Source organism: Anomaloglossus baeobatrachus, chromosome 10 (assembly GCF_048569485.1).
Source record: "Anomaloglossus baeobatrachus isolate aAnoBae1 chromosome 10, aAnoBae1.hap1, whole genome shotgun sequence".
Classification (NCBI taxonomy): Eukaryota; Metazoa; Chordata; class Amphibia; order Anura; family Aromobatidae; genus Anomaloglossus; species Anomaloglossus baeobatrachus.
The window spans coordinates 6,712,986-6,735,099 of NC_134362.1; the positions used below are offsets into that span (position 1 = coordinate 6,712,986).

General features: G+C 54.1%; 1 protein-coding gene across 4 annotated transcripts in view; it reads left to right on the top strand.

The window, feature by feature from the left end:
• The window catches only part of TUB (TUB bipartite transcription factor), a 156,037-nt gene that overhangs the window by 104,376 nt on the left and 29,547 nt on the right, over positions 1 to 22,114 (top strand). For all 4 annotated transcript variants that reach the window (XM_075326011.1, XM_075326007.1, XM_075326008.1 and 1 more), the window contains exons 2-3: positions 11,184 to 11,235; positions 11,700 to 11,862. In XM_075326011.1, coding sequence (XP_075182126.1) covers positions 11,184 to 11,235; positions 11,700 to 11,862 — 215 coding nt within the window. The remainder of the gene's footprint in view (positions 1 to 11,183; positions 11,236 to 11,699; positions 11,863 to 22,114) is intronic.

Sequence of the window (22,114 nt, forward strand, 5' to 3'; positions counted from 1 at the left end):
ACGCTCGGCGCCGATTGTCAGCTCCTGGGCGCAGACGCTCGGGGCCGATTGTGAGCTCCTGGGTGCAGATGCTCCCGACCGATTGTCAGCTCCTGGATGGGTGCAGACGGTCGGGATCGATTGTCAGCTCCTCGGCGCAGACGCGCGGGACCGATTGTCAGCTTCTGGGCGCAGACGCTCCCGACCGATTGTCAGCTCCTGGATGGGTGCAGATGCTCAGGACCATTTGTCAGCTCCTGGGCGCAGACACTTGGGACAGTTTGTCAGCTCCTGGGCGTAGACGCTCAGGGCCGATTGTCAGCTCCTGGGTGCAGACGTTTTGGGCCGATTGTCAACTCCTGGGCGTAGACGCTTGGGACCGATTGTCAGCTCCTGGACGCGGATGTTTGGAACAGATTCTCAGTTCCTGGGTGCAGACGCTTGGGGCTGATTGTCAGCTCCTGGGCGAAGACGTTCGGGGTCGATTGTCAGCTCCTGGGCGCAGACGCGCGGGGACGATTGTCAGCTCCTGGGTGCAGACGCGCGGGGCCGATTGTCAGCTCCTGGGTGCAGACGCGTGGGGACGATTGTCAGCTCCTGGGCGCAGACGCGCGGGGCCGATTGTCAGCTCCTGGGCGCAGACGCGCGGGACCGATTGTCAGCTCCTGGGCGCAGACGCTCGGGGCCGATTGTCAGCTCCTGGGCGCAGACGCTCGGGGCCGATTGTCAGCTCCTGGGCGCAGACGCTCGGGGCCGATTGTCAGCTCCTGGGCGCAGATGCTCGGGGCCGATTGTCAGCTCCTGGGCGCAGACGCTCGGGGCCGATGTTGCTCTTTGGTTCTCAGCATCAATGCTCTCGTTGTCTGTGACTATGGGACGGCTCGCGTCACTTCCCGCTTCCTACTCCAGAGCCTCCGGAATGAATAAGGAGCTTTGAGCGTCCGGACTTCTCGTGGATCATTTGTACAGCGGCAGGTGCTAAGGAAGAGAAGATAACTGTGTTCCCCACAAGAGCCGGGGTCTGTGCCCAGCCACATGAATAATGTGCTGCCTGTGCCTCCTTCCGGGGGGAGACGTTTAATGTTCTGCAGCACAAGGAGGGTTCATTCAACATGAACAGAACTCGTGAAGCCCCCACACCTGGCTTTCCCAGACCCCTGAATGGCAAATCTGGCCAGTTATGTTACTATGAGGACCAGCACCGGAGCACAAACTGCTGCTCTGACTGCGAACTACTGTGCAGACCAGGGAAAATGGAGCCTGATAATATTTACAGTTCTGATTCTGCCGTGCTTCATTGCTACATTCTTTATTACATTGTTATATTTGTATATACATCTATTTCTGCAATGATGGAATCTCTGAGGCTCGCTGAATGTCAGGGTGGGGGGCCCCTAGAAGAATGTACGATCAGGGCCCCTAGAAGAATGTACACAGGGTGGGTGCGGGGCCCCTAGAAGAATGTGCACAGGGTGGGTGCGGGGCCCCTAGAAGAATGTACACAGGGTGGGTGCGGGGCCCCTAGAAGAATGTACACAGGGTGTGTGCGGGGCCCCTAGAAGAATGTAAAGTGGGGGGCCCCTAGAAGAATGTACGGTGGGGGGCCCCTAGAAGAATGTACACAGGGTGGGTGCGGGGCCCCTAGAAGAACGTACACAGGGTGGGTGCGGGGCCCCTAAAAGAATGTACAGTGGGGGGCCCCTAGAAGAATGTACACAGGGTGGGTACGGGGCCCCTAGAAGAATGTACACAGGGTGGGTACGGGGCCCCTAGAAGAATGTACGGGGGGGCCCCTAGAAGAATGTACACAGGTGGCTACGGGGCCCCCTAGCAGAACATACACAGGGTGGGTTGGGTCCCCTAGAGGAACGTACACAGGGTGGGTGCGGAAGCCCCTAGAAGAACATACAGAGGGTGGGTGGGGGACCCCTAGCGGAACTTACGTAGGGTGGGTGCAGGCCCCTAGCACATCGTACACAGGGTGGGTGGGGGTCCCTATCGCAACGTACACAGGGTGGGTGGGGTGCCCTTAGCGCAACGTACACAGGTTGGGTGGGGTGCCCTTAGCGCAACGTACACAGGTTGGGTGCAAGGCCCTTAGCGCAACATACACAGGGTGGGTGCAAGGCCCTTAGCGGAACGTACACAGGGTGGGTGGAGGGCCCCTAGCAGAACATACACAGGGTGGGTTGGGTCCCCTAGAGGAACGTACACAGGGTGGGTGCGGAGGCCCCTAGAAGAACATACAGAGGGTGGGTGGGGGACCCCTAGTGGAACCTACGTAGGGTGGGTGCAGGCCCCTAGCACATCGTACACAGGGTGGGTGGGGGTCCCTATCGCAACGTACACAGGGTGGGTGGGGTGCCCTTAGCGCAACGTACACAGGTTGGGTGGGGTGCCCTTAGCGCAACGTACACAGGTTGGGTGCAAGGCCCTTAGCGCAACATACACAGGGTGGGTGCAAGGCCCTTAGCGGAACGTACACAGGGTGGGTGGAGGGCCCCTAGCAGAACGTACACAGGGTGGGTGGGGGGCCCCTAGCAGTTCCAGTTTTAGATTCCTCCTGTGGCTCCTTCCATTGCATGCAGTATATGACATGCAGATTTACAGGTGAAGAGTTCCTTGTGCGTGTAGTTCTTCATAGGTCTAATCAATAATGGTGAGCAGAAATGGTAAATACAGTTGGGTCAGAAATCTTAGGCCAGTGAGGAGTCGTTGTGATTTCAGCTCTGCAGGCCATCCGGTAAGAGGCTTCCGGCCGTGGTCATCCCCATCACTGGTCTCCTCTGGTGTGAGGCTTCAGGTCATGGTTGTCTCCATCGCTGGTCTCCTCCGGTATGTGGCTTCCGGCCGTGGTCGTCCCCATCACTGGTCTCCTCCGGTCCGGTGTGAGGCTTCCAGTCGTGGTCGTCTCCATCACTGGTCTTCTCCGGAGTGAGGCTTCGGGTCATGGTCGTCTCCATTGCTGGTCTCCTCCGGTATGAGGCTTCCGGCTGTGGTCGTCTCCATCACTGGTCTCCTCCGGTGTGAGGCTTCCAGCCGTGGTCGTCTCCATCACTGGTGTTCTCCGGTGTGAGTTATAACAAAAAATATTTATCAGCCAGTCCACCACCATCTGGAATTCCTGGTATAGAGAAAGGGATACACAGATCAGAGTCCAGCTGAAGCAATCCAAAAAAAATCCAAGAAAAATCCAGCAATTCCAAACAATAAAATATTCCTAAACTTTATTTCTCATTTTAAAATTCCATGGTTAGGACTCCATTAAAAGGGAAACAGATGACGCGTTTTGGATCCAACAGATCCTTACTCATATCACACTGGTCATCGCTGGTTTCCTCTGGTGCGAGGCTTTTGGTTGTGGTCGTCCCCATCCCTGGTCTCCTCTGGTGTGAGGCTTCCGGGCATGGTCGTCCCCATCCCTGGTCTCCTCTGGTGTGAGGCTTCCGGGCATGGTCATCCCCATCCCTGGTCTCCTCTGGTGTGAGGCTTCCGGGCATGGTCGTACCCATCCCTGGTCTCCTCTGGTGTGAGGCTTCCAGGCGTGGTCGTCCCCATCCCTGGTCTCGTCCGGTGTGAGGCTTCCAGCCATGGTCGTCTCCATTGCTGGTCTTCAGTGTGAGGCTTCTGGCCGTGGTCGTCCCCATCCCTGGTCTCGTCCGGTGGGAGGGTTCTGGCCATGGTCGTCCCCATCCCTGGTCTCGTCCGGTGTGAGGCTTCCAGCCGTGGTCGTCTCCATTGCTGGTCTTCAGTGTGAGGCTTCCGGCCGTGGTCGTCCCCATCCCTGGTCTCGTCTGGTGTGAGGGTTCTGGCTGTGGTCGTCTCCATTGCTGGTCTCCTCCGGTGTGAGGCTTCCGGCCGTGGTCGTCCCCATCCCTGGTCTCTGGTGTGGGGTTTTGCCACCTTTACTGTGGTGACTTCAGTTGTTTCTTGTTTGTGGCTGTTCCTCCTTACGTTTTGTCTTAATCCTGTGAGATTCAGCTTGATGGGGTGAGATCTGGTGATGACTCGGCCATTGCAGAATATTCCATTTCTTTTGCTTTCACAGGATGTTTTGGGTCATCGCCCATCTGTCTGTGAAGCGCCGTCCAATCATTGCTGCATTTGGTTGAATCTGAGTAGAAAGTCTCTCTGTGACTTCAGAATTAATCCGGCGGCTTTTGTCCTCAGTCTTATCATAAATAACCACTAGTGCCCCAGGGCCATTTTTAGCCCGGCATGCCCGACCAGCACACCGCCTCCGTCATGTGTTACAGAGGACGTGCTGTGCTCGGGATCAGAAGCCGCTCAAAGAAAGCCTTCTCCAGACGTTCTTCTTCCATAAATTTGGTGCAGGTTGATCTTATGCGGGCTTCACACGGTACGATCTATCGTACCGTGGGATCGTACCCGCCCCCGTCGTTTGTGTGTCACGGACAAATCGCTGCCCGTGTCGCACAAAGTCGTTAAACCCCCGTCACACGTACTTACCTGCTGAGCGACCTCGCTGTGGGTGGTGAACATCCTCTTCCTGAAGAGGGAGGGACGTTCGGCGTCACAGCGACGTCACACAGCAGCCAGCCAATAGAAGCGGAGGGGCGGAGATGAGCGGGACGTAACTTGCCGCCCACCTCCTTCCTTCCGCATTGCCAGCGGGTGCTGCGGGACGCAGGTAAGATGTGTGCTGCCCCGGGTACGATGAACAACCAACGCCATGTAAAATTAAAAGATTTTTTTAAATTAAATGACGAGTGCACGACTCACGATTTGTGAACGAGTCAGCATCGCTCGGAGGTGTCACACGAGACGACGTCGTGAACGATGCCGGATGTGCATCACGAAAACTGTGACCCTAACGATGCATCGCACGATAGTCTCGTGTGACGCTCGCATTAGTCTACTTCGTCCTCTGCTGCTTTTCCAGAACTGGGCGGCTGCTTTAGATGTTTTTTTTATAAAGTCTAATCTGGCCTTTTTATTTTTAAGGCGGATTAATAATCTGCACCTTGTGGTGACCCCTCTGTATTTGCTCCTTGTGGTGACTCCTCTGTATTTGCTCCTTGTGGTGACTCCTCTGTATTTGCTCCTTGTGGTGACTCCTCGGTATTTGCCCCTTGCGGTGACTCCTCGGTATTTGCCCCTTGCGGTGACTCCTCTGTATTTGCCCCTTGCGGTGACTCCTCTGTATATGCTCCTTGTGGTGACTTCTCTGTTTTTACTCCTTGTGGTGACGCCTCTAGATTTGCTCCTTGTGGTGACCCCTCTGTATTTGCTCCTTGTGGTGACCCCTCTGTATTTGCTCCTTGTGGTGAATCCTCTCTTTTTGCCCCTTGCGGTGACTCCTCTGTATTTGCTCCTTGCGGTGACTCCTCTGTATTTGCTCCTTGTGGTGACTCCTCTGTATTTCCTTCTTGTGGTGATTCCTCTGTATTTCCTTCTTGTGGTGATTCCTCTGTATTTGCTCCTTGTGGTGACTCCTCTGTATTTGCTCCTTGTGGTGACTCCTCTGTATTTGCTCCTTGTGGTGACCCCTCTGTATTTGCTCCTTGTGGCGACCCCTCTGTATTTGCTCCTTGTGGCGACCCCTCTGTATTTGCTCCTTGTGGCGACCCCTCTGTATTTGCTCCTTGTGGCGACCCCTCTGTATTTGCTCCTTGTGGCGACTCCTCTGTATTTGCTCCTTGTGGGGACTCCTCTGTATTTGCTCCTTGTGGTGACTCCTCTGTATTTGCTCCTTGTGGTGACTCCTCTGTATTTGCTCCTTGTGGGGACCCCTCTGTATTTGCTCCTTGTGGGGACCCCTCTGTATTTGCTCCTTGTGGTGACCCCTCTGTATTTGCTCCTTGTGGTGACTCCTCTGTATTTGCTCCTTGTGGGGACCCCTCTGTATTTGCTCCTTGTGGGGACCCCTCTGTATTTGCTCCTTGTGGTGACTCCTCTGTATTTGCTCCTTGTGGGGACCCCTCTGTATTTGCTCCTTGTGGGGACCCCTCTGTATTTGCTCCTTGTGGTGACTCCTCTGTATTTGCTCCTTGTGGTGACTCCTCTGTATTTGCTCCTTGTGGTGACTCCTCTGTATTTGCTCCTTGCGGGGACTCCTCTGTATTTGCTCCTTGCGGGGACTCCTCTGTATTTGCTCCTTGCGGGGACTCCTCTGTATTTGCTCCTTGCGGCGACTCCTCTGTATTTGCTCCTTGCGGCGACCCCTCTGTATTTGCTCCTTGCGGCGACTCCTCTGTATTTGCTCCTTGTGGCGACTCCTCTGTATTTGCTCCTTGCGGTGACTCCTCTGTATTTGCTCCTTGTGGCGACCCCTCTGTATTTGCTCCTTGTGGCGACTCCTCTGTATTTGCTCCTTGTGGGGACTCCTCTGTATTTGCTCCTTGTGGGGACTCCTCTGTATTTGCTCCTTGTGGTGACTCCTCTGTATTTGCACCTTGTGGTGACTCCTCTGTATTTGCTCCTTGTGGTGACCCCTCTGTATTTGCTCCTTGTGGTGACTCCTCTGTATTTGCTCCTTGTGGTGACTCCTCTGTATTTGCTCCTTGTGGTGACTCCTCTGTATTTGCTTCTTGTGGTGACTCCTCTGTATTTGCTTCTTGTGGTGACTCCTCTGTATTTGCTTCTTGTGGTGATTCCTCTGTATTTGCTTCTTGTGGTGACTCCTCTGTATTTGCTTCTTGTGGTGATTCCTCTGTATTTGTTCCTTGTGGTGACTCCTCTGTATTTCCTCCTTGTGGTGACTCCTCTGTATTTGCTTCTTGTGGTGATTCCTCTGTATTTGCTTCTTGTGGTGACTCCTCTGTATTTGCTTCTTGTGGTGACTCCTCTGTATTTGCTTCTTGTGGTGATTCCTCTGTATTTGCTCCTTGTGGTGACCCCTCTGTATTTGCACCTTGTGGTGACCCCTCTGTATTTGCTTCTTGTGGTGACTCCTCTGTATTTGCTCCTTGTGGTGACTCCTCTGTATTTGCTTCTTGTGGTGATTCCTCTGTATTTGTTCCTTGTGGTGACTCCTCTGTATTTCCTCCTTGTGGTGATCCCTCTGTATTTGCTTCTTGTGGTGACTCCTCTGTATTTGCTTCTTGTGGTGATTCCTCTGTATTTGCTCCTTGTGGTGACTCCTCTGTATTTGCTCCTTGTGGTGACCCCTCTGTATTTGCTTCTTGTGGTGACTCCTCTGTATTTGCTCCTTGTGGTGACTCCTCTGTATTTGCTTCTTGTGGTGACTCCTCTGTATTTGCTCCTTGTGGTGACTCCTCTGTATTTGCTTCTTGTGGTGATTCCTCTGTATTTGCTCCTTGTGGTGACTCCTCTGTATTTGCTCCTTGTGGTGACTCCTCTGTATTTGCACCTTGTGGTGACTCCTCTGTATTTGCACCTTGTGGTGATTCCTCTGTATTTGCTCCTTGTGGTGACTCCTCTGTATTTGCTCCTTGTGGTGACTCCTCTGTATTTGCACCTTGTGGTGACTCCTCTGTATTTGCACCTTGTGGTGATTCCTCTGTATTTGCTCCTTGTGGTGACCCCTCTGTATTTGATCCTTGTGGTAACTCCTCTGTATTTGCTCCTTGTGGTGACTCCTCTGTATTTGCTCCTTGTGGTGACTCCTCTGTATTTGCACCTTGTGGTGACCCCTCTGTATTTGCACCTTGTGGTGATTCCTCTGTATTTGCTCCTTGTGGTGATTCCTCTGTATTTGCTCCTTGTGGTGACTCCTCTGTATTTGCTCCTTGTGGTGACTCCTCTGTATTTGCACCTTGTGGTGATTCCTCTGTATTTGCTCCTTGTGGTGACTCCTCTGTATTTGCTCCTTGTGGTGACTCCTCTGTATTTGCACCTTGTGGTGACTCCTCTGTATTTGCTCCTTGTGGTGATTCCTCTGTATTTGCTCCTTGTGGTGACTCCTCTGTATTTGCTCCTTGTGGTGACTCCTCTGTATTTGCTCCTTGTGGTGACTCCTCTGTATTTGCTCCTTGTGGTGATTCCTCTGTATTTGCACCTTGTGGTGACTCCTCTGTATTTGCACCTTGTGGTGATTCCTCTGTATTTGCTCCTTGTGGTGACACCTCTGTATTTGCTTCTTGTGGTGATTCCTCTGTATTTGCTTCTTGTGGTGACTCCTCTGTATTTGCTTCTTGTGGTGATTCCTCTGTATTTGCTCCTTGTGGTGACTCCTCTGTATTTGCTTCTTGTGGTGACTCCTCTGTATTTGCTTCTTGTGGTGACTCCTCTGCATTTGCCCCTTGTGGTGACCCCTCTGTATTTGCTCCTTGTGGTGACTCCTCTGTATTTGCTTCTTGTGGTGACTCCTCTGTATTTGCACCTTGTGGTGACTCCTCTGTATTTGATCCTTGTGGTGATTCCTCTGTATTTGCCCCTTGTGGTGACTCCTCTGTATTTGCTCCTTGTGGTGACTCCTCTGTATTTGCTTCTTGTGGTGACTCCTCTGTATTTGCTCCTTGTGGTGACTCCTCTGTATTTGCTCCTTGTGGTGATTCCTCTGTATTTGCCCCTTGTGGTGACCCCTCTGTATTTGCTCCTTGTGGTGACCCCTCTGTATTTGCTTCTTGTGGTGACTCCTCTGTATTTCCTCCTTGTGGTGACTCCTCTGTATTTGCTCCTTGTGGTGACTCCTCTGTATTTGCACCTTGTGGTGACTCCTCTGTATTTGCTCCTTGTGGTGACCCCTCTGTATTTGCTTCTTGTGGTGACTCCTCTGTATTTGCTTCTTGTGGTGACTCCTCTGCATTTGCCCCTTGTGGTGACCCCTCTGTATTTGCTCCTTGTGGTGACTCCTCTGTATTTGCTTCTTGTGGTGACTCCTCTGTATTTGCACCTTGTGGTGTCTCCTCTGTATTTGCCCCTTGTGGTGACCCCTCTGTATTTGCTCCTTGTGGTGACCCCTCTGTATTTGCTTCTTGTGGTGACTCCTCTGTATTTCCTCCTTGTGGTGACTCCTCTGTATTTGCTCCTTGTGGTGACTCCTCTGTATTTGCACCTTGTGGTGACTCCTCTGTATTTGCTCCTTGTGGTGACCCCTCTGTATTTGCTTCTTGTGGTGACTCCTCTGTATTTGCTTCTTGTGGTGATTCCTCTGTATTTGCTCCTTGCGGTGACTCCTCTGTATTTGCTCCTTGCGGTGACTCCTCTGTATTTCCTCCTTGTGGTGACTCCTCTGTATTTGCTTCTTGTGGTGACTCCTCTGTATTTGCACCTTGTGGTGACTCCTCTGTATTTGTTCCTTGTGGTGACTCCTCTGTATTTGTTCCTTGTGGTGACTCCTCTGTATTTGTTCCTTGTGGTGTCTCCTCTGTATTTGCTTCTTGTGGTGACTCCTCTGTATTTGCACCTTGTGGTGTCTCCTCTGTATTTGCCCCTTGTGGTGACTCCTCTGTATTTGTTCCTTGTGGTGACTCCTCTGTATTTGTTCCTTGTGGTGACTCCTCTGTATTTCCTCCTTGTGGTGACTCCTCTGTATTTGCTTCTTGTGGTGACTCCTCTGTATTTGCTCCTTGTGGGGACTCCTCTGTATTTGCTTCTTGTGGTGACTCCTCTGTATTTGCTCCTTGTGGTGACTCCTCTGTATTGATGGGGTGTGACGTTTCGGCGGCTGTTTTCTGTCACCGTTGTCACTTATCGTCCCGGCCGCCTCCTCTAATGCACAATTAAACTGCTCAGATTTAATAAGCCTGTAGAATGAAGCAGATGAGGAATAAGCGGAGAGCGCCCGGTTATCTCCATCATCCATGTGGACAGGAGACGCCTCTGTGCCGGGGGCCGCCCTCATGGTCCGGGAGCAGATCCTGTATCCATTAGTGAGATATCCATCCTCCCTCCATCACTACATGAAGAACACATTGTATCCACGTCTTCATCCTACTCTGCTGCAGGAGGAAGCGGGGGGGGGGGGGGGGGGGATGAGAGGAGGGGGGGATGAGAGGGGGGGGGATGAGAGGGGAGGGGCGGGGGAAGGGGCAGGATTCACCTCCATATTGAACCACAATAAGTTAAGTACAATGATAACTTCTGGTCCTAAGTTGTTTTTTTTTCCAGGATTTATACTGCAGTCACATCCAGAGCTGCATTCACAATTGTTCTGGTCTCCTGGAGCGCGAGAGTGCACTCGGCTGACATCTGAGTGCAGTGTGATATACGCAGAGACAGGCAGCGGAGGAGATGGAGGGATCGCTCTCCTCCACCGCTCCTGGGATCTGACCGCAAGATCGCAGCAGAGCCTGACCGAGGGCCGTTAGCAGATCACATCAGATGCCGTACTCCAATGTGACTCTAGTCATGGACGGGGCGCGAGGGGCCGGGATCCGTCTGCAGGGAGGGATCGCGGGGCCAGGATCCATGTGCAGGGGATTCGCGGGGCCAGGATCCATGTGCAGGGGGGATTCGCGGGGCCAGGATCCATGTGCAGGGGGAGATTGCGGGGCCAGGATCCGTGTGCAGGGGGGGGATCGCGGGTCCAGGATCCGTGTGCAGGGGGGATCGCGAGGACAGGATCCGTGTGCAAGGGGATTGCGGGGCGGGGATCGTGGGGCCGGGATCTTTGTGCGAGGGGGGATTGCAGGGCTGTGATCTGTGTGCGGGGAGAGATCGCGGGTCTGGATCTGTGTGCAGGTGGGGATCGCGGGGCCGTGATCCGTGTGCAGGGGGGGATCGCAGTTCGGGATCTGTGTGCGGGGAGAGATCGCGGGGCCGTGATCCATGTGCAGGGGGGAAATCGCAGTTCGGGATCTGTGTGCGGGGAGAGATCGCGGGGCCGTGATCCGTGTGCAGGGGGGAATCGCAGTTCGGGATCTGTGTGCAGGTGGGGATCGCGGGGCCGTGATCTGTGTGCAGGTGGGGATCGCGGGGCCGTGATCCGTGTGCAGGTGGGGATCGCGGGGCCGTGATCCGTGTGCAGGGGGAATCGCAGTTCGGGATCTGTGTGCAGGTGGGGATCGCGGGGCCGTGATCCGTGTGCAGGGGGGATCACAGTTCGGGATCTGTGTGTGGGGAGGGATCGCGGAGCCGTTATCCATTATTGAGCTGTTAATTTTGATTATCTCCAATTTATGAAAACACAACTCCCATCAAGAGCTATGGTACTGTCGGGCATACTGGGGGTTGTAGTGTCAGACCGGCTGGAGTGTCACTGGCTGCAGATAATTATTACTTACCCTGTTTTTTTTTTTATAATAATCCTAAAATGTATCTTGTGTTTGTATCTGCAGTGTCTTGGATGATGAGAGCAGTAGTCTGCGACAACAAAAACTTGACAGACAGGTGAGATCACCAGCAATATGTTACAATTGTGTCCGTGATGTCATCACCAGGGGCGGGGCTGTATATCAGGGGTGTGGTCTCATGTCTGATCATATGTTATTATATCAGTGATGTCATCACCAGGGGCGGGGCTGTATATCAGGGGTGTGGTCTCATGTCTGATCATATGTTATTATATCAGTGATGTCATTACTGGGGGTGGGGCTGTATATAAAGAGTGTGAGGGGTGTGGTCTCATGTCATTAGCAGGGTGGGACTATATATAAGGGGTGTGGTCTCATGTTTTATCACATGTCATATTAGTGATGTCATCCCCAGGGGCAGGGCTGTATATAAGGGGTGTGGCCTCATGTCTCATCACATGTCATTATAACAGTGATGTCATCACTGGGGCGGGGCTGTATATAAGGGGTGTGGTCTCATGTATACGTATTTATTGTGGTGATTAACCCCGTATTATACAGCGTGCTCTGTTAGAGCAGAAGCAGAAGAAGAAGCGTCAGGAGCCTCTCATGGTCCAGTCTAATGTGGACGGGCGGACTCGGACTCGCAGGATGAAACAATCGGAGGAACAAGCTCCTCTGGTTGAGTCCTATAACAGCAGTAATAGCGGCACTATATATCACGGTGAGTTTCTGCTCTAGATTCGGCACCGGTAGAACCGCCCGTACGAAGGTTTATTATCAGGTTTCAGATCTCTTACAGATATTCACAAAAAATACAGACTACAAAGGCAAATGTTAATGTATGGCGCGACCGCCGGCCCAATCTTCCCACATGTGGCACACTGGTCCTGTGCCTCCGGCGGCGACCTCTGACCTGTCAGATTTACATATCGTTCTCTACATTGATACAAAAAACAATATAATTCCGAATCGGAGATAAACCCAAAACGTCACAAATTACTGCGGAAACGACACTGATGTGTCAGCTTCAGTGGCACAAAAACTGTAAAGGGTTAAACCAAATAGACCAATGGGAAGCTGCAGAATCCACTAGACCAATAAACATTGTCATTTGATACTTTGTAACATTTCCAGATGTTTTCCACATTTGATCAGTGACAATGGATGTGACCAGAGGTGAGAGGATCCGGAGACATCAGACATTATTCATTGTGTCCTGAAGATGTGAGAACTGCGAAACACGTGGACTGAACCGCGCTGCTTTCAGCATCCGTGTGCCGGACCGTGCTCCTTACAAGCCACGCGGAGATTCCACTAAAATACAAAATAATGAAACATTGTTCTGAAATCAGAAACGTTGTTACTAACGATCATCACATCTGTCACTTCTTGTACCTGTCCTCTGACTTTATCCTGTGTCCTCCACCGCTCCTTGCCCCGCGTCACTCCCTAATCTAGGAGGGTCCCGTATCTCCGCTCATCTCTATGGTCCCAGTGCAGACTGACACTTAGGTCATTAGATGAGATGGATTATAGCTGTGCTCCATTCAGGATCTGTGGAAAGTTGTGTGACAGCGACCCTCCTCCCCTCACCTTTTCCATGAGATGCACCATGTACAGTGGGGACAATAAGTATTTGATCCTCTGTGGATTTCGCAGTTTTCCCCCTACATAGAATGGCGCGGGCTGTAATTTTCATTGTAGGAAACTTTACCTGTGACAGAATAAAAATATCCAGAAAATTCCATTGTAGGATTTATAAATAATTAATTTGCATTAATTGCATGAAATAAGTATTTTATCATCGACCGACCAGCAGGAATTCTGCGCTCACAGACCTGGTATTTTTCTCCTAATCCGCACTCATTACCTGGATTAATTGCTCCTGTTAGATCTCGTTACCTGTATAAAGACCCCTGTCCACACTCCATCACACTCCAACCTCTCCACCATGGCCAAGACCAAAGAGCTGTCTAAGGACACCAGGGACAAAACTGCAGGCCTGCACAAGGCTGGGATAGGGTACAGGACAATAGGCAAGCAGCATGGTGAGAAGGCAACAACTGTTGGCTCAATTATTAGAATATAGAAGAAACACAAGAACACTGTCAATCTTACTCAGTCTGTGGCTCCAAGGAAGATCTCGCCTCGTTTGGTAAAGATGATTCTGAGAAAGATCAGGAATCAATGCAGAACTACAAGGGAGGACCTGGTCAATAACCTGAAGAGAGCTGGGACCACAGTCTCAATGATTACCTTTAGTAACACGCTATACCATCATGGATTAAAATACTGCAGGGCACAAGGCTCCCCTGCTGACACCAGCACATGTCCAGGCCCGCCTGAAGTTCACCAGTGACCATCGGGATGATCCAGAGGAGACATGGGAGAAGATCATGTGGTCAGATAAGGCCAACATAGAACTTTTTGGTATTAACGCCACTCGCCGTGTTTGGAGGAAGAAAGATGAGTACAACCCCAAGAACACTGTCCATCCGTGAAGCATGGGGGTGAATATATCATACTTTGTGGGGCTTTTCTGCAAAGAGGACAGGACGACTGCACCGTATTGAAGAATGGATGGGGTCATGTATCGGGAGATTTTGGCCAACAACCTCCTTCCCTCAGTAAGAGCATTGATGACGGGTCTTAGCTGGGTCTTCCAGCATGACAATGACCCGGAACACACAGCCAGGGCAACTAAGGAGCGACTCTGTAAAAAGCATTTCATGTTCCTGGAATGGCCTAGCCAGACTCCAGACCGGAACCCAACAGAAAATCTCTGGAGGAACTGAAGCTCAATATTGTCCACCAACAGCCCCAAAACCTGAAAGATCCAGAGAATATCTCTATGGAGGAGTGACCTGAAAGATCTGGACAAGATCTGTACGGAGGAGTGACCTGAAAGATCTGGAGTAGATCTGTATGGAGGAGTGACCTGAGAGATCTGGAGGAGATCTGTATGGAGGAGTGACCTGAAAGATCTGGAGTAGATCTGTACGGAGGAGTGACCTGAAAGATCTGGAGTAGATCTGTACGGAGGAGTGACCTGAAATATCTGGAGAAGGTCTGTACGGAGGAGTGACCTGAAATATCTGGAGTAGATCTGTATGGAGGAGTGACCTGAAAGATCTGGAGTAGATCTGTATGGAGGAGTGACCTGAAAGATCTGGAGTAGATCTGTACGGAGGAGTGACCTGAAATATCTGGAGAAGGTCTGTACGGAGGAGTGACCTGAAATATCTGGAGAAGATCTGTACGGAGGCGTGACCTGAAAGATCTGGGGGAGATCTGTATGGAGGAGTGACCTGAAAGATCTGGAGGAGATCTGTATGGAGGAGTGACCTGAAAGATCTGGGGGAGATCTGTATGGAGGAGTGACCTGAGAGATCTGGAGAAGATCTGTATGGAGCAGTGACCTGAAAGATCTGGAGAAGATCTGTATGGAGCAGTGACCTGAAAGATCTGGAGAAGATCTGTATGGAGGAGTGACCTGAGAGATCTGGAGGAGATCTGTATGGAGGAGTGACCTGAGAGATCTGGAGGAGATCTGTATGGAGGAGTGACCTGAGAGATCTGGAGGAGATCTGTATGGAGGAGTGACCTGAGAGATCTGGAGGAGATCTGTATGGAGGAGTGACCTAAAAGATCTGGAGGAGATCTGTATGGAGGAGTGACCTAAAAGATCTGGAGGAGATCTGTATGGAGGAGTCGCTGATATCTCTACTGCAGTGTGTGCAAACCTGGTGAAGATCTACTGGAAACGTCCGACCTCTGTAACTGCAGACAAAGGTTTCTACCAAATATTCAGTTCTGTTTTTCTATTGTATCAAATACTTATTTCATGCAATAAAATAGAAATTAATTCTGTATAAATCCTATATTGGGATTCTCTGGATTTTTATTCTGTCACAGGGGACGTTTCCTACCATAAAAATATTACAGCCGCTCCATTCTGTGTAGGAGGAAAACTTGGAAAATCGACAGAGGATCAGATCCTTATTTTCCGCACAGTCGTTGTCATTGGGTTGTAATTAGATGAACTCGGATGGCGCCTGATTGCGGTGGTCATTTCTGCTGTATTATGGTGGATGCGCTGCTGAGTGGCTCACTGATTACTGGAGAGATTGCAGCGCTCTGACTGAGAGAAGTCAGCGAGACCCTAGCTGCCGTCCTTATCACTGATTTATCACCACATCTTAATACAAGTAAAATATATCTTTGTACCGTGTTAGCCAGTAGAGATAAAAAAAAAAAAAAAAAATATGTCGCTGTCCAGTTGTGCGCGTTTCTTCAGAAGTGTCTGATACCAGAATGTACCGCATCTTTATGGAAGTAAAGACACTTCTGAAGAAACGCGCACAACTGGACAGCACCACATCTTAGCAAGACACCCCCCACCCCCACCCCCTACCCCCCCAGCATCAGGAATCTTCACAATGAAGGTGAGGGGCCGGGGGTTGGAGCTGCTGCACCGAAATACAACTTTACCAAAACTGCTGAACCCCTAAAAGTGACAGAGGTGATGGGTGCGACTTTTCCCATTTTCTGTCCCTGACTGTTGGACCGCAGCATTATGAGCATAAGACCCCGGCTCTGCGGGATATCGGGGTCTGTACGTCCTGGTGATCAGACAGGACTGTAATGTGAGGAGTGGAAAATGAATAAAAACAAATGTGATTTGAGACGTGACACTTCCGGGCTCCGGCGGAGTGACACGTCCGAGCTCCGGGGGAGTGACACGTCCGGGCTCCGGGGGAGTGACACGTCTGGGGTCCGGAGGAGTGACATGTCTGGGGTCCGGAGGAGTGACACATCTGGGGTCCGGGGAAGTGACACGTCTGGGATCCAAAGGAGTGACACGTCTGGGGTCTGGGGGAGTGACACGTCTGGGGTCCGGAAGAGTGACACGTCCGGGCTCCGGGGGAGTGACACGTCTGGGGTCCGGAGGAGTGACACTTCCGGGGTCCGGGGGAGTGACACATCTGGGGTCCGGGGAAGTGAAACGTCTGGGATCCAAAGGAGTGACACGTCTGGGGTCTGGGGGAGTGACACGTCTGGGATCTGGGGGAGTGACATGTCTGGGGTCCGGGGAAGTGACACGTCTGGGGTCCAAAGGAGTGACACGTCTGGGGTCCAAAGGAGTGACACGTCTGGGGTCCAAAGGAGTGACACGTCTGGGGTCCAAAGGAGTGACACGTCCGGGTGAGTGACACTTCCGGGGTCCGGAGGAGTGACACTTCCGGGGGAGTGACACGTCTGTGGTCCGGGGGGGAGTGACACGTCTGGGGTCCGGGGGAGTGACACGTCCGGGGGAGTGACACTTCCGGGGGCGGGGGAGTGACACGTCTGGGGTCGGCAGCTTTAGGGACTTGTTTTTTTTACTTTTTTTCATGTATTTGGGGATAAAAATCATTTTTCCAGTGTGATTTAATTACAGATTCTCATTGCGCGGCTTTTATTGGCTTTTTGCTTCTTCCATATTTATCTTCGCTGTGGTTTGTGGCCTTCAGCGGAGAGGAGCTCAGAAAAGTACAGATAAAAGTTACAACCTCCCTCTCCCACCATCGTAGCGCGCTCACTGCATGATTTACAGTTAACTCTTTGTATAGCCAACAATCAGCAGCAGATCATGGCGGCTGCAGAAGGCAAACGGGGCAAAAGGTTAATAAAACCAAACTGCAAACATGATTTTTAGCTCAAATAAAATAGTTCTTAAATTTTGAGCTGACACCGATTTGCCATTTCTGACGTCCAGTTCCGGTCACAGTCGCAGCGCCGCCTCCGTCACCTGCTGCCGTCCAGTTCCGGTCACAGTCGCAGCGCCGCCTCCGTCACCTGCTGCCTTCCAGTTCCGGTCACAGTCGCAGCGCCGCCTCCGTCACCTGCTGCCGTCCAGTTCCGGTCACAGTCGCAGCGCCGCCTCCGTCACCTGCTGCCGTCCAGTTCCGGTCACAGTCGCAGCGCCGCCTCCGTCACCTGCTGCCGTCCAGTTCCGGTCACAGTCGCAGCGCCGCCTCCGTCACCTGCTGCCGTCCAGTTCCAGTCACAGTCGCAGCGCCGCCTCCGTCACCTGCTGCCGTCCAGTTCCGGTCACAGTCGCAGCGCCGCCTCCGTCACCTGTTGCCGTCCAGTTCCGGTCACAGTCGCAGCGCCGCCTCCGTCACCTGCTGCCGTCCAGTTCCGGTCACAGTCGCAGCGCCGCTTCCGTCACCTGCTGCCGTCCAGTTCCGGTCACAGTCGCAGCGCCGCCTCCATCACCTGCTGCCGTCCAGTTCCGGTCACAATCGCAGCGCCGCCTCCGTCACCTGCTACCATCCAGTTCCGGTCACAGTCGCAGCGCCGCCTCCGTCACCTGCTGCCGTCCAGTTCCGGTCACAGTCGCAGCGCCGCCTCCGTCACCTGCTGCCGTCCAGTTCCGGTCACAGTCGCAGCGCCGCCTCCGTCACCTGCTGCCGTCCAGTTCCAGTCACAGTCGCAGCGCCGCCTCCGTCACCTGCTGCCGTCCAGTTCCGGTCACAGTCGCAGCGCCGCCTCCGTCACCTGTTGCCGTCCAGTTCCGGTCACAGTCGCAGCGCCGCCTCCGTCACCTGCTGCCGTCCAGTTCCGGTCACAGTCGCAGCGCCGCTTCCGTCACCTGCTGCCGTCCAGTTCCGGTCACAGTCGCAGCGCCGCCTCCATCACCTGCTGCCGTCCAGTTCCGGTCACAATCGCAGCGCCGCCTCCGTCACCTGCTACCATCCAGTTCCGGTCACAGTCGCAGCGCCGCCTCCGTCACCTGCTGCCGTCCAGTTCCGGTCACAGTCGCAGCGCCGCCTCCGTCACCTGCTGCCGTCCAGTTCCGGTCACAGTCGCAGCGCCGCCTCCGTCACCTGCTGCCGTCCAGTTCCGGTCACAGTCGCAGCGCCGCCTCCGTCACCTGTTGCCGTCCAGTTCCGGTCACAGTCGCAGCGCCGCCTCCGTCACCTGCTGCCGTCCAGTTCCGGTCACAGTCGCAGCGCCGCTTCCGTCACCTGCTGCCGTCCAGTTCCGGTCACAGTCGCAGCGCCGCCTCCATCACCTGCTGCCGTCCAGTTCCGGTCACAATCGCAGCGCCGCCTCCGTCACCTGCTACCATCCAGTTCCGGTCGCAGTCGCAGCGCCGCCTCAGTCACCTGCTGCCGTCCTATATAAAGGGAGGAACTTGGTGAATCCTTTGTTTCTTTTTGTCCTGATCCTGAATATCTTATCCTCTAGTCGCCTCCAGATCTGCACTTCGAATGCTGTTGATTTCCTTGTACCAGTATGTTAGTAGAGCGCTGCACCGCAGCTCTGGAGGTGAGCGGAGGACCCCTGGTGACTTGTGCTCGGCCGGTGACCCTCCACCCGCTCGACTCCTCGGGTTCCCGCTCGTCGCTCCAATCACTCGATGTCTCCACTTTATATCAGATCCTGGAATTTCAAGGACGACAACAATGTAACGTTACTTTTTGGCGCTCGTCTGTGGGATGCGACGTCTTCTCCGTCTCCGTGTGGCCATGGATGTTGTCAAGGTCTCTACGGACCCTTCACTTGTAGATGGGAAATCGCATAGAAAGCGATTCCACAAATATGTAACCTGTGATGTGCCGAGATTAAATAAGTGTGTGAATATGGCGCAATCTTCGTCCGTGCCCGTCTTTCTGCAGAGCTCATCCGGATGATTGACAGGCGTCGGTGGTATTAAACTCTCCCTCACACGGTGATCGGTACATGGGGAAGGGTCTGGTGGAAGCAGCGAGGGTGGTCACAGGGAGCGCCATCGCCTCCATTACATGCTGTTACTGGAATTAATAAAATCAACGTGGGAGATTGTTACTTCCACCGTTCTCCAATGTAGTCTGTGCTCCACGCAAGCATCGCCTCCATTCCCCGGTGTATTCTATGCTCCCCGCAGGCTGCGCTTCCATTCCTCAGTGTAGTCTGTGCTCCCCGCAGGCTGCGCCTCCATTCCCCGGTGTATTCTATGCTCCCCGCAGGCTGCGCCTCCATTCCTCAGTGTAGTCTGTGCTCCCCGCAGGCTGCGCCTCCATTCCTCAGTGTATTCTGTGCTCCCCGCAGGCTGCGCTTCCATTCCTCAGTGTATTCTGTGCTCCCCGCAGGCTGCGCTTCCATTCCTCAGTGTAGTCTGTGCTCCCCGCAGGCTGCGCCTCCATTCCTCAGTGTAGTCTGTGCTCCCCGCAGGCTGCGCCTCCATTCCCCAGTGTAGTCTGTGCTCCCCGCAGGCTGCGCCTCCATTCCTCAGTGTAGTTTGTGCTCCCCGCAGGCTGCGCCTCCATTCCTCAGCGTCGTCTGTGCTCCCCGCAGGCTGCGCTTCCATTCCTCAGTGTAGTTTGTGCTCCCCGCAGGCTGCGCCTCCATTCCTCAGCGTCGTCTGTGCTCCCCGCAGGCTGCGCTTCCATTCCTCAGTGTAGTTTGTGCTCCCCGCAGGCTGCGCCTCCATTCCTCAGCGTCGTCTGTGCTCCCCGCAGGCTGCGCCTCCATTCCTCAGTGTAGTCTGTGCTCCCCGCAGGCTGCGCCTCCATTCCTCAGTGTAGTTTGTGCTCCCCGCAGGCTGCGCCTCCATTCCTCAGTGTAGTCTGTGCTCCCCACAGGCTGCACCTCCATTCCTCAGTGTAGTTTGTGCTCCCCGCAGGCTGCGCTTCCATTCCTCAGTGTAGTTTGTGCTCCCCGCAGGCTGCGCCTCCATTCCTCAGTGTAGTGTGTGCTCCTCGCAGGCTGCGCCTCCATTCCTCAGTGTAGTCTGTGCTCCTCGCAGGCTGCACCTCCATTCCTCAGTGTAGTTTGTGCTCCCCGCAAGCATCACCTCCATTCCCCAGTGGAGTTTGTGCTCCCCGCAGGCAGCTACTCCATTCCCCGGTGTATTCTATGCTCCCCGCAGGCGGCACCTTTTGTTTCCCGATGTAGTCTGTGCTCCACGCAGGCATTGCCTCCATTCCTCAGCGTAGTTTGTGCTCCCCGCAGGTGGCGCCTCCATTCCTCAGTGTATTCTGTGCTCCCCGCAGGCAGCGCCTCCATTCCTCAGTGTATTCTGTGCTGCCTGCAGGTGGCGCCTCCATTCCTCAGTGTATTCTGTGCTCCCCGCAGGCTGCGCTTCCATTCCTCAGTGTATTCTGTGCTCCCCGCAGTCGGCGCCTCCATTCCTCAGTGTATTCTGTGCTCCCCGCAGGCAGCGCCTCCATTCCTCAGTGTATTCTGTGCTGCCTGCAGGCAGCGCCTCCATTCCTCAGTGTAGTCTGTGCTCCCCGCTGGCTGCGCTTCCATTCCTCAGTGTAGTCTGTGCTCCCCGCAGGCGGCGCCTCCATTCCTCAGTGTAGTGTGTGCTCCCCGCTGGCTGCGCTTCCATTCCTCAGTGTAGTCTGTGCTCCCCGCAGGCGGCGCCTCTATTCCTCAGTGTAGTGTGTGCTCGCCGCAGGCGGCGCCTCCATTCCTCAGTGTATTCTGTGCTCCCCGCAGGCAGCGCCTCCATTCCTCAGTGTATTCTGTGCTGCCTGCAGGCAGCGCCTCCATTCCTCAGTGTAGTCTGTGCTCCCCGCTGGCAGCGCCTCCATTCCTCAGTGTAGTCTGTGCTCCCCACAGGCTGCGCCTCCATTCCTCAGTGTAGTGTGTGCTCCCCACAGGCGGCGCTTCCATTCCTCAGTGTAGTCTGTGCTCCCCGCAGGCTGCGCCTCCATTCCTCAGTGTAGTTTGTGCTCCCCACAGGCTGCGCCTCCATTCCTCAGTGTAGTTTGTGCTCCCCGCAGGCAGCTACTCCATTCCTCAGCATCGTCTGTGCTCCCTACAGGCTGCGCCTCCATTCCTCAGCGTCGTCTGTGCTCCATGCAGGCTGCGCCTCCATTCCTCAGCATCGTCTGTGCTCCCTACAGGCTGCGCCTCCATTCCTCAGCGTCGTCTGTGCTCCATGCAGGCTGCGCCTCCATTCCTCAGTGTAGTGTGTGCTCCCCGCAGGCTGCGCCTCCATTCCTCAGTGTAGTGTGTGCCCCCCGCAGGCGGCGCCTCCATTCCTCAGTGTAGTTTGTGCTCCCCACAGGCGGCGCCTCCATTCTTCAGCGTAGTCTGTGCTCCCCGCAAGCGGCGCCTCCATTCCTCAGCGTAGTTTGTGCTCCCCGCAGGTGGCGCCTCCATTCCTCAGTGTAGTCTGTGCTTCCCGCAGGCAGCGCCTCCATTCCTAAGTGTAGTGTGTGCTCCCCGCAGGCGGCGCCTCCATTCCTCAGTGTATTCTGTGCTCCCCAGAGGCGGCGCCTCCATTCCTCAGTGTATTCTGTGCTCCCCAGAGGCGGCGCCTCAATTCCTCAGTGTATTCTGTGCTCCCCAGAGGCGGCGCCTCCATTCCTCAGTGTATTCTGTGCTCCCTGCAGGTGGCGCCTCCATTCCTCAGCATAGTGTGTGCTCCCCAGAGGCGGCGCCTCCATTCCTCAGCGTCGTCTGTGCTCCCCGCAGGCTGCGCCTCCATTCCTCAGTGTATTCTGTGCTCCCCAGAGGCGGCGCCTCTATTCCTCAGTGTAGTTTGTGCTCCCCGCAGGCGGCACCTCCATTCCTCAGCGTAGTATGTGCTCCCCGCAGGCGGCACCTCCATTCCTCAGTGTAGTTTGTGCTCCCCGCAGGCGGCGCCTCCATTCCTCAGCGTCGTCTGTGCTCCCCGCAGGCGGCGCCTCCATTCCTCAGCGTATTCTGTGCTCCCCGCAGGCTGCGCCTCCATTCCTCAGCGTAGTTTGTGCTCCCCGCAGGCGGCACCTCCATTCCTCAGCGTAGTATGTGCTCCCCGCAGGCGGCGCCTCCGTTCCCCTAGTGTATTCTATGCTCCCCGCAGGTAGCGCCTTCATTCCTCAGCGTTGTCTGTGCTCCCCGCAGGCGGCGCCTCCATTCCTCAGCGTCGTCTGTGCTCCCCGCAGGCGGCGCCTCCATTCCTCAGCGTATTCTGTGCTCCCCGCAGGCTGCGCCTCCATTCCTCAGCG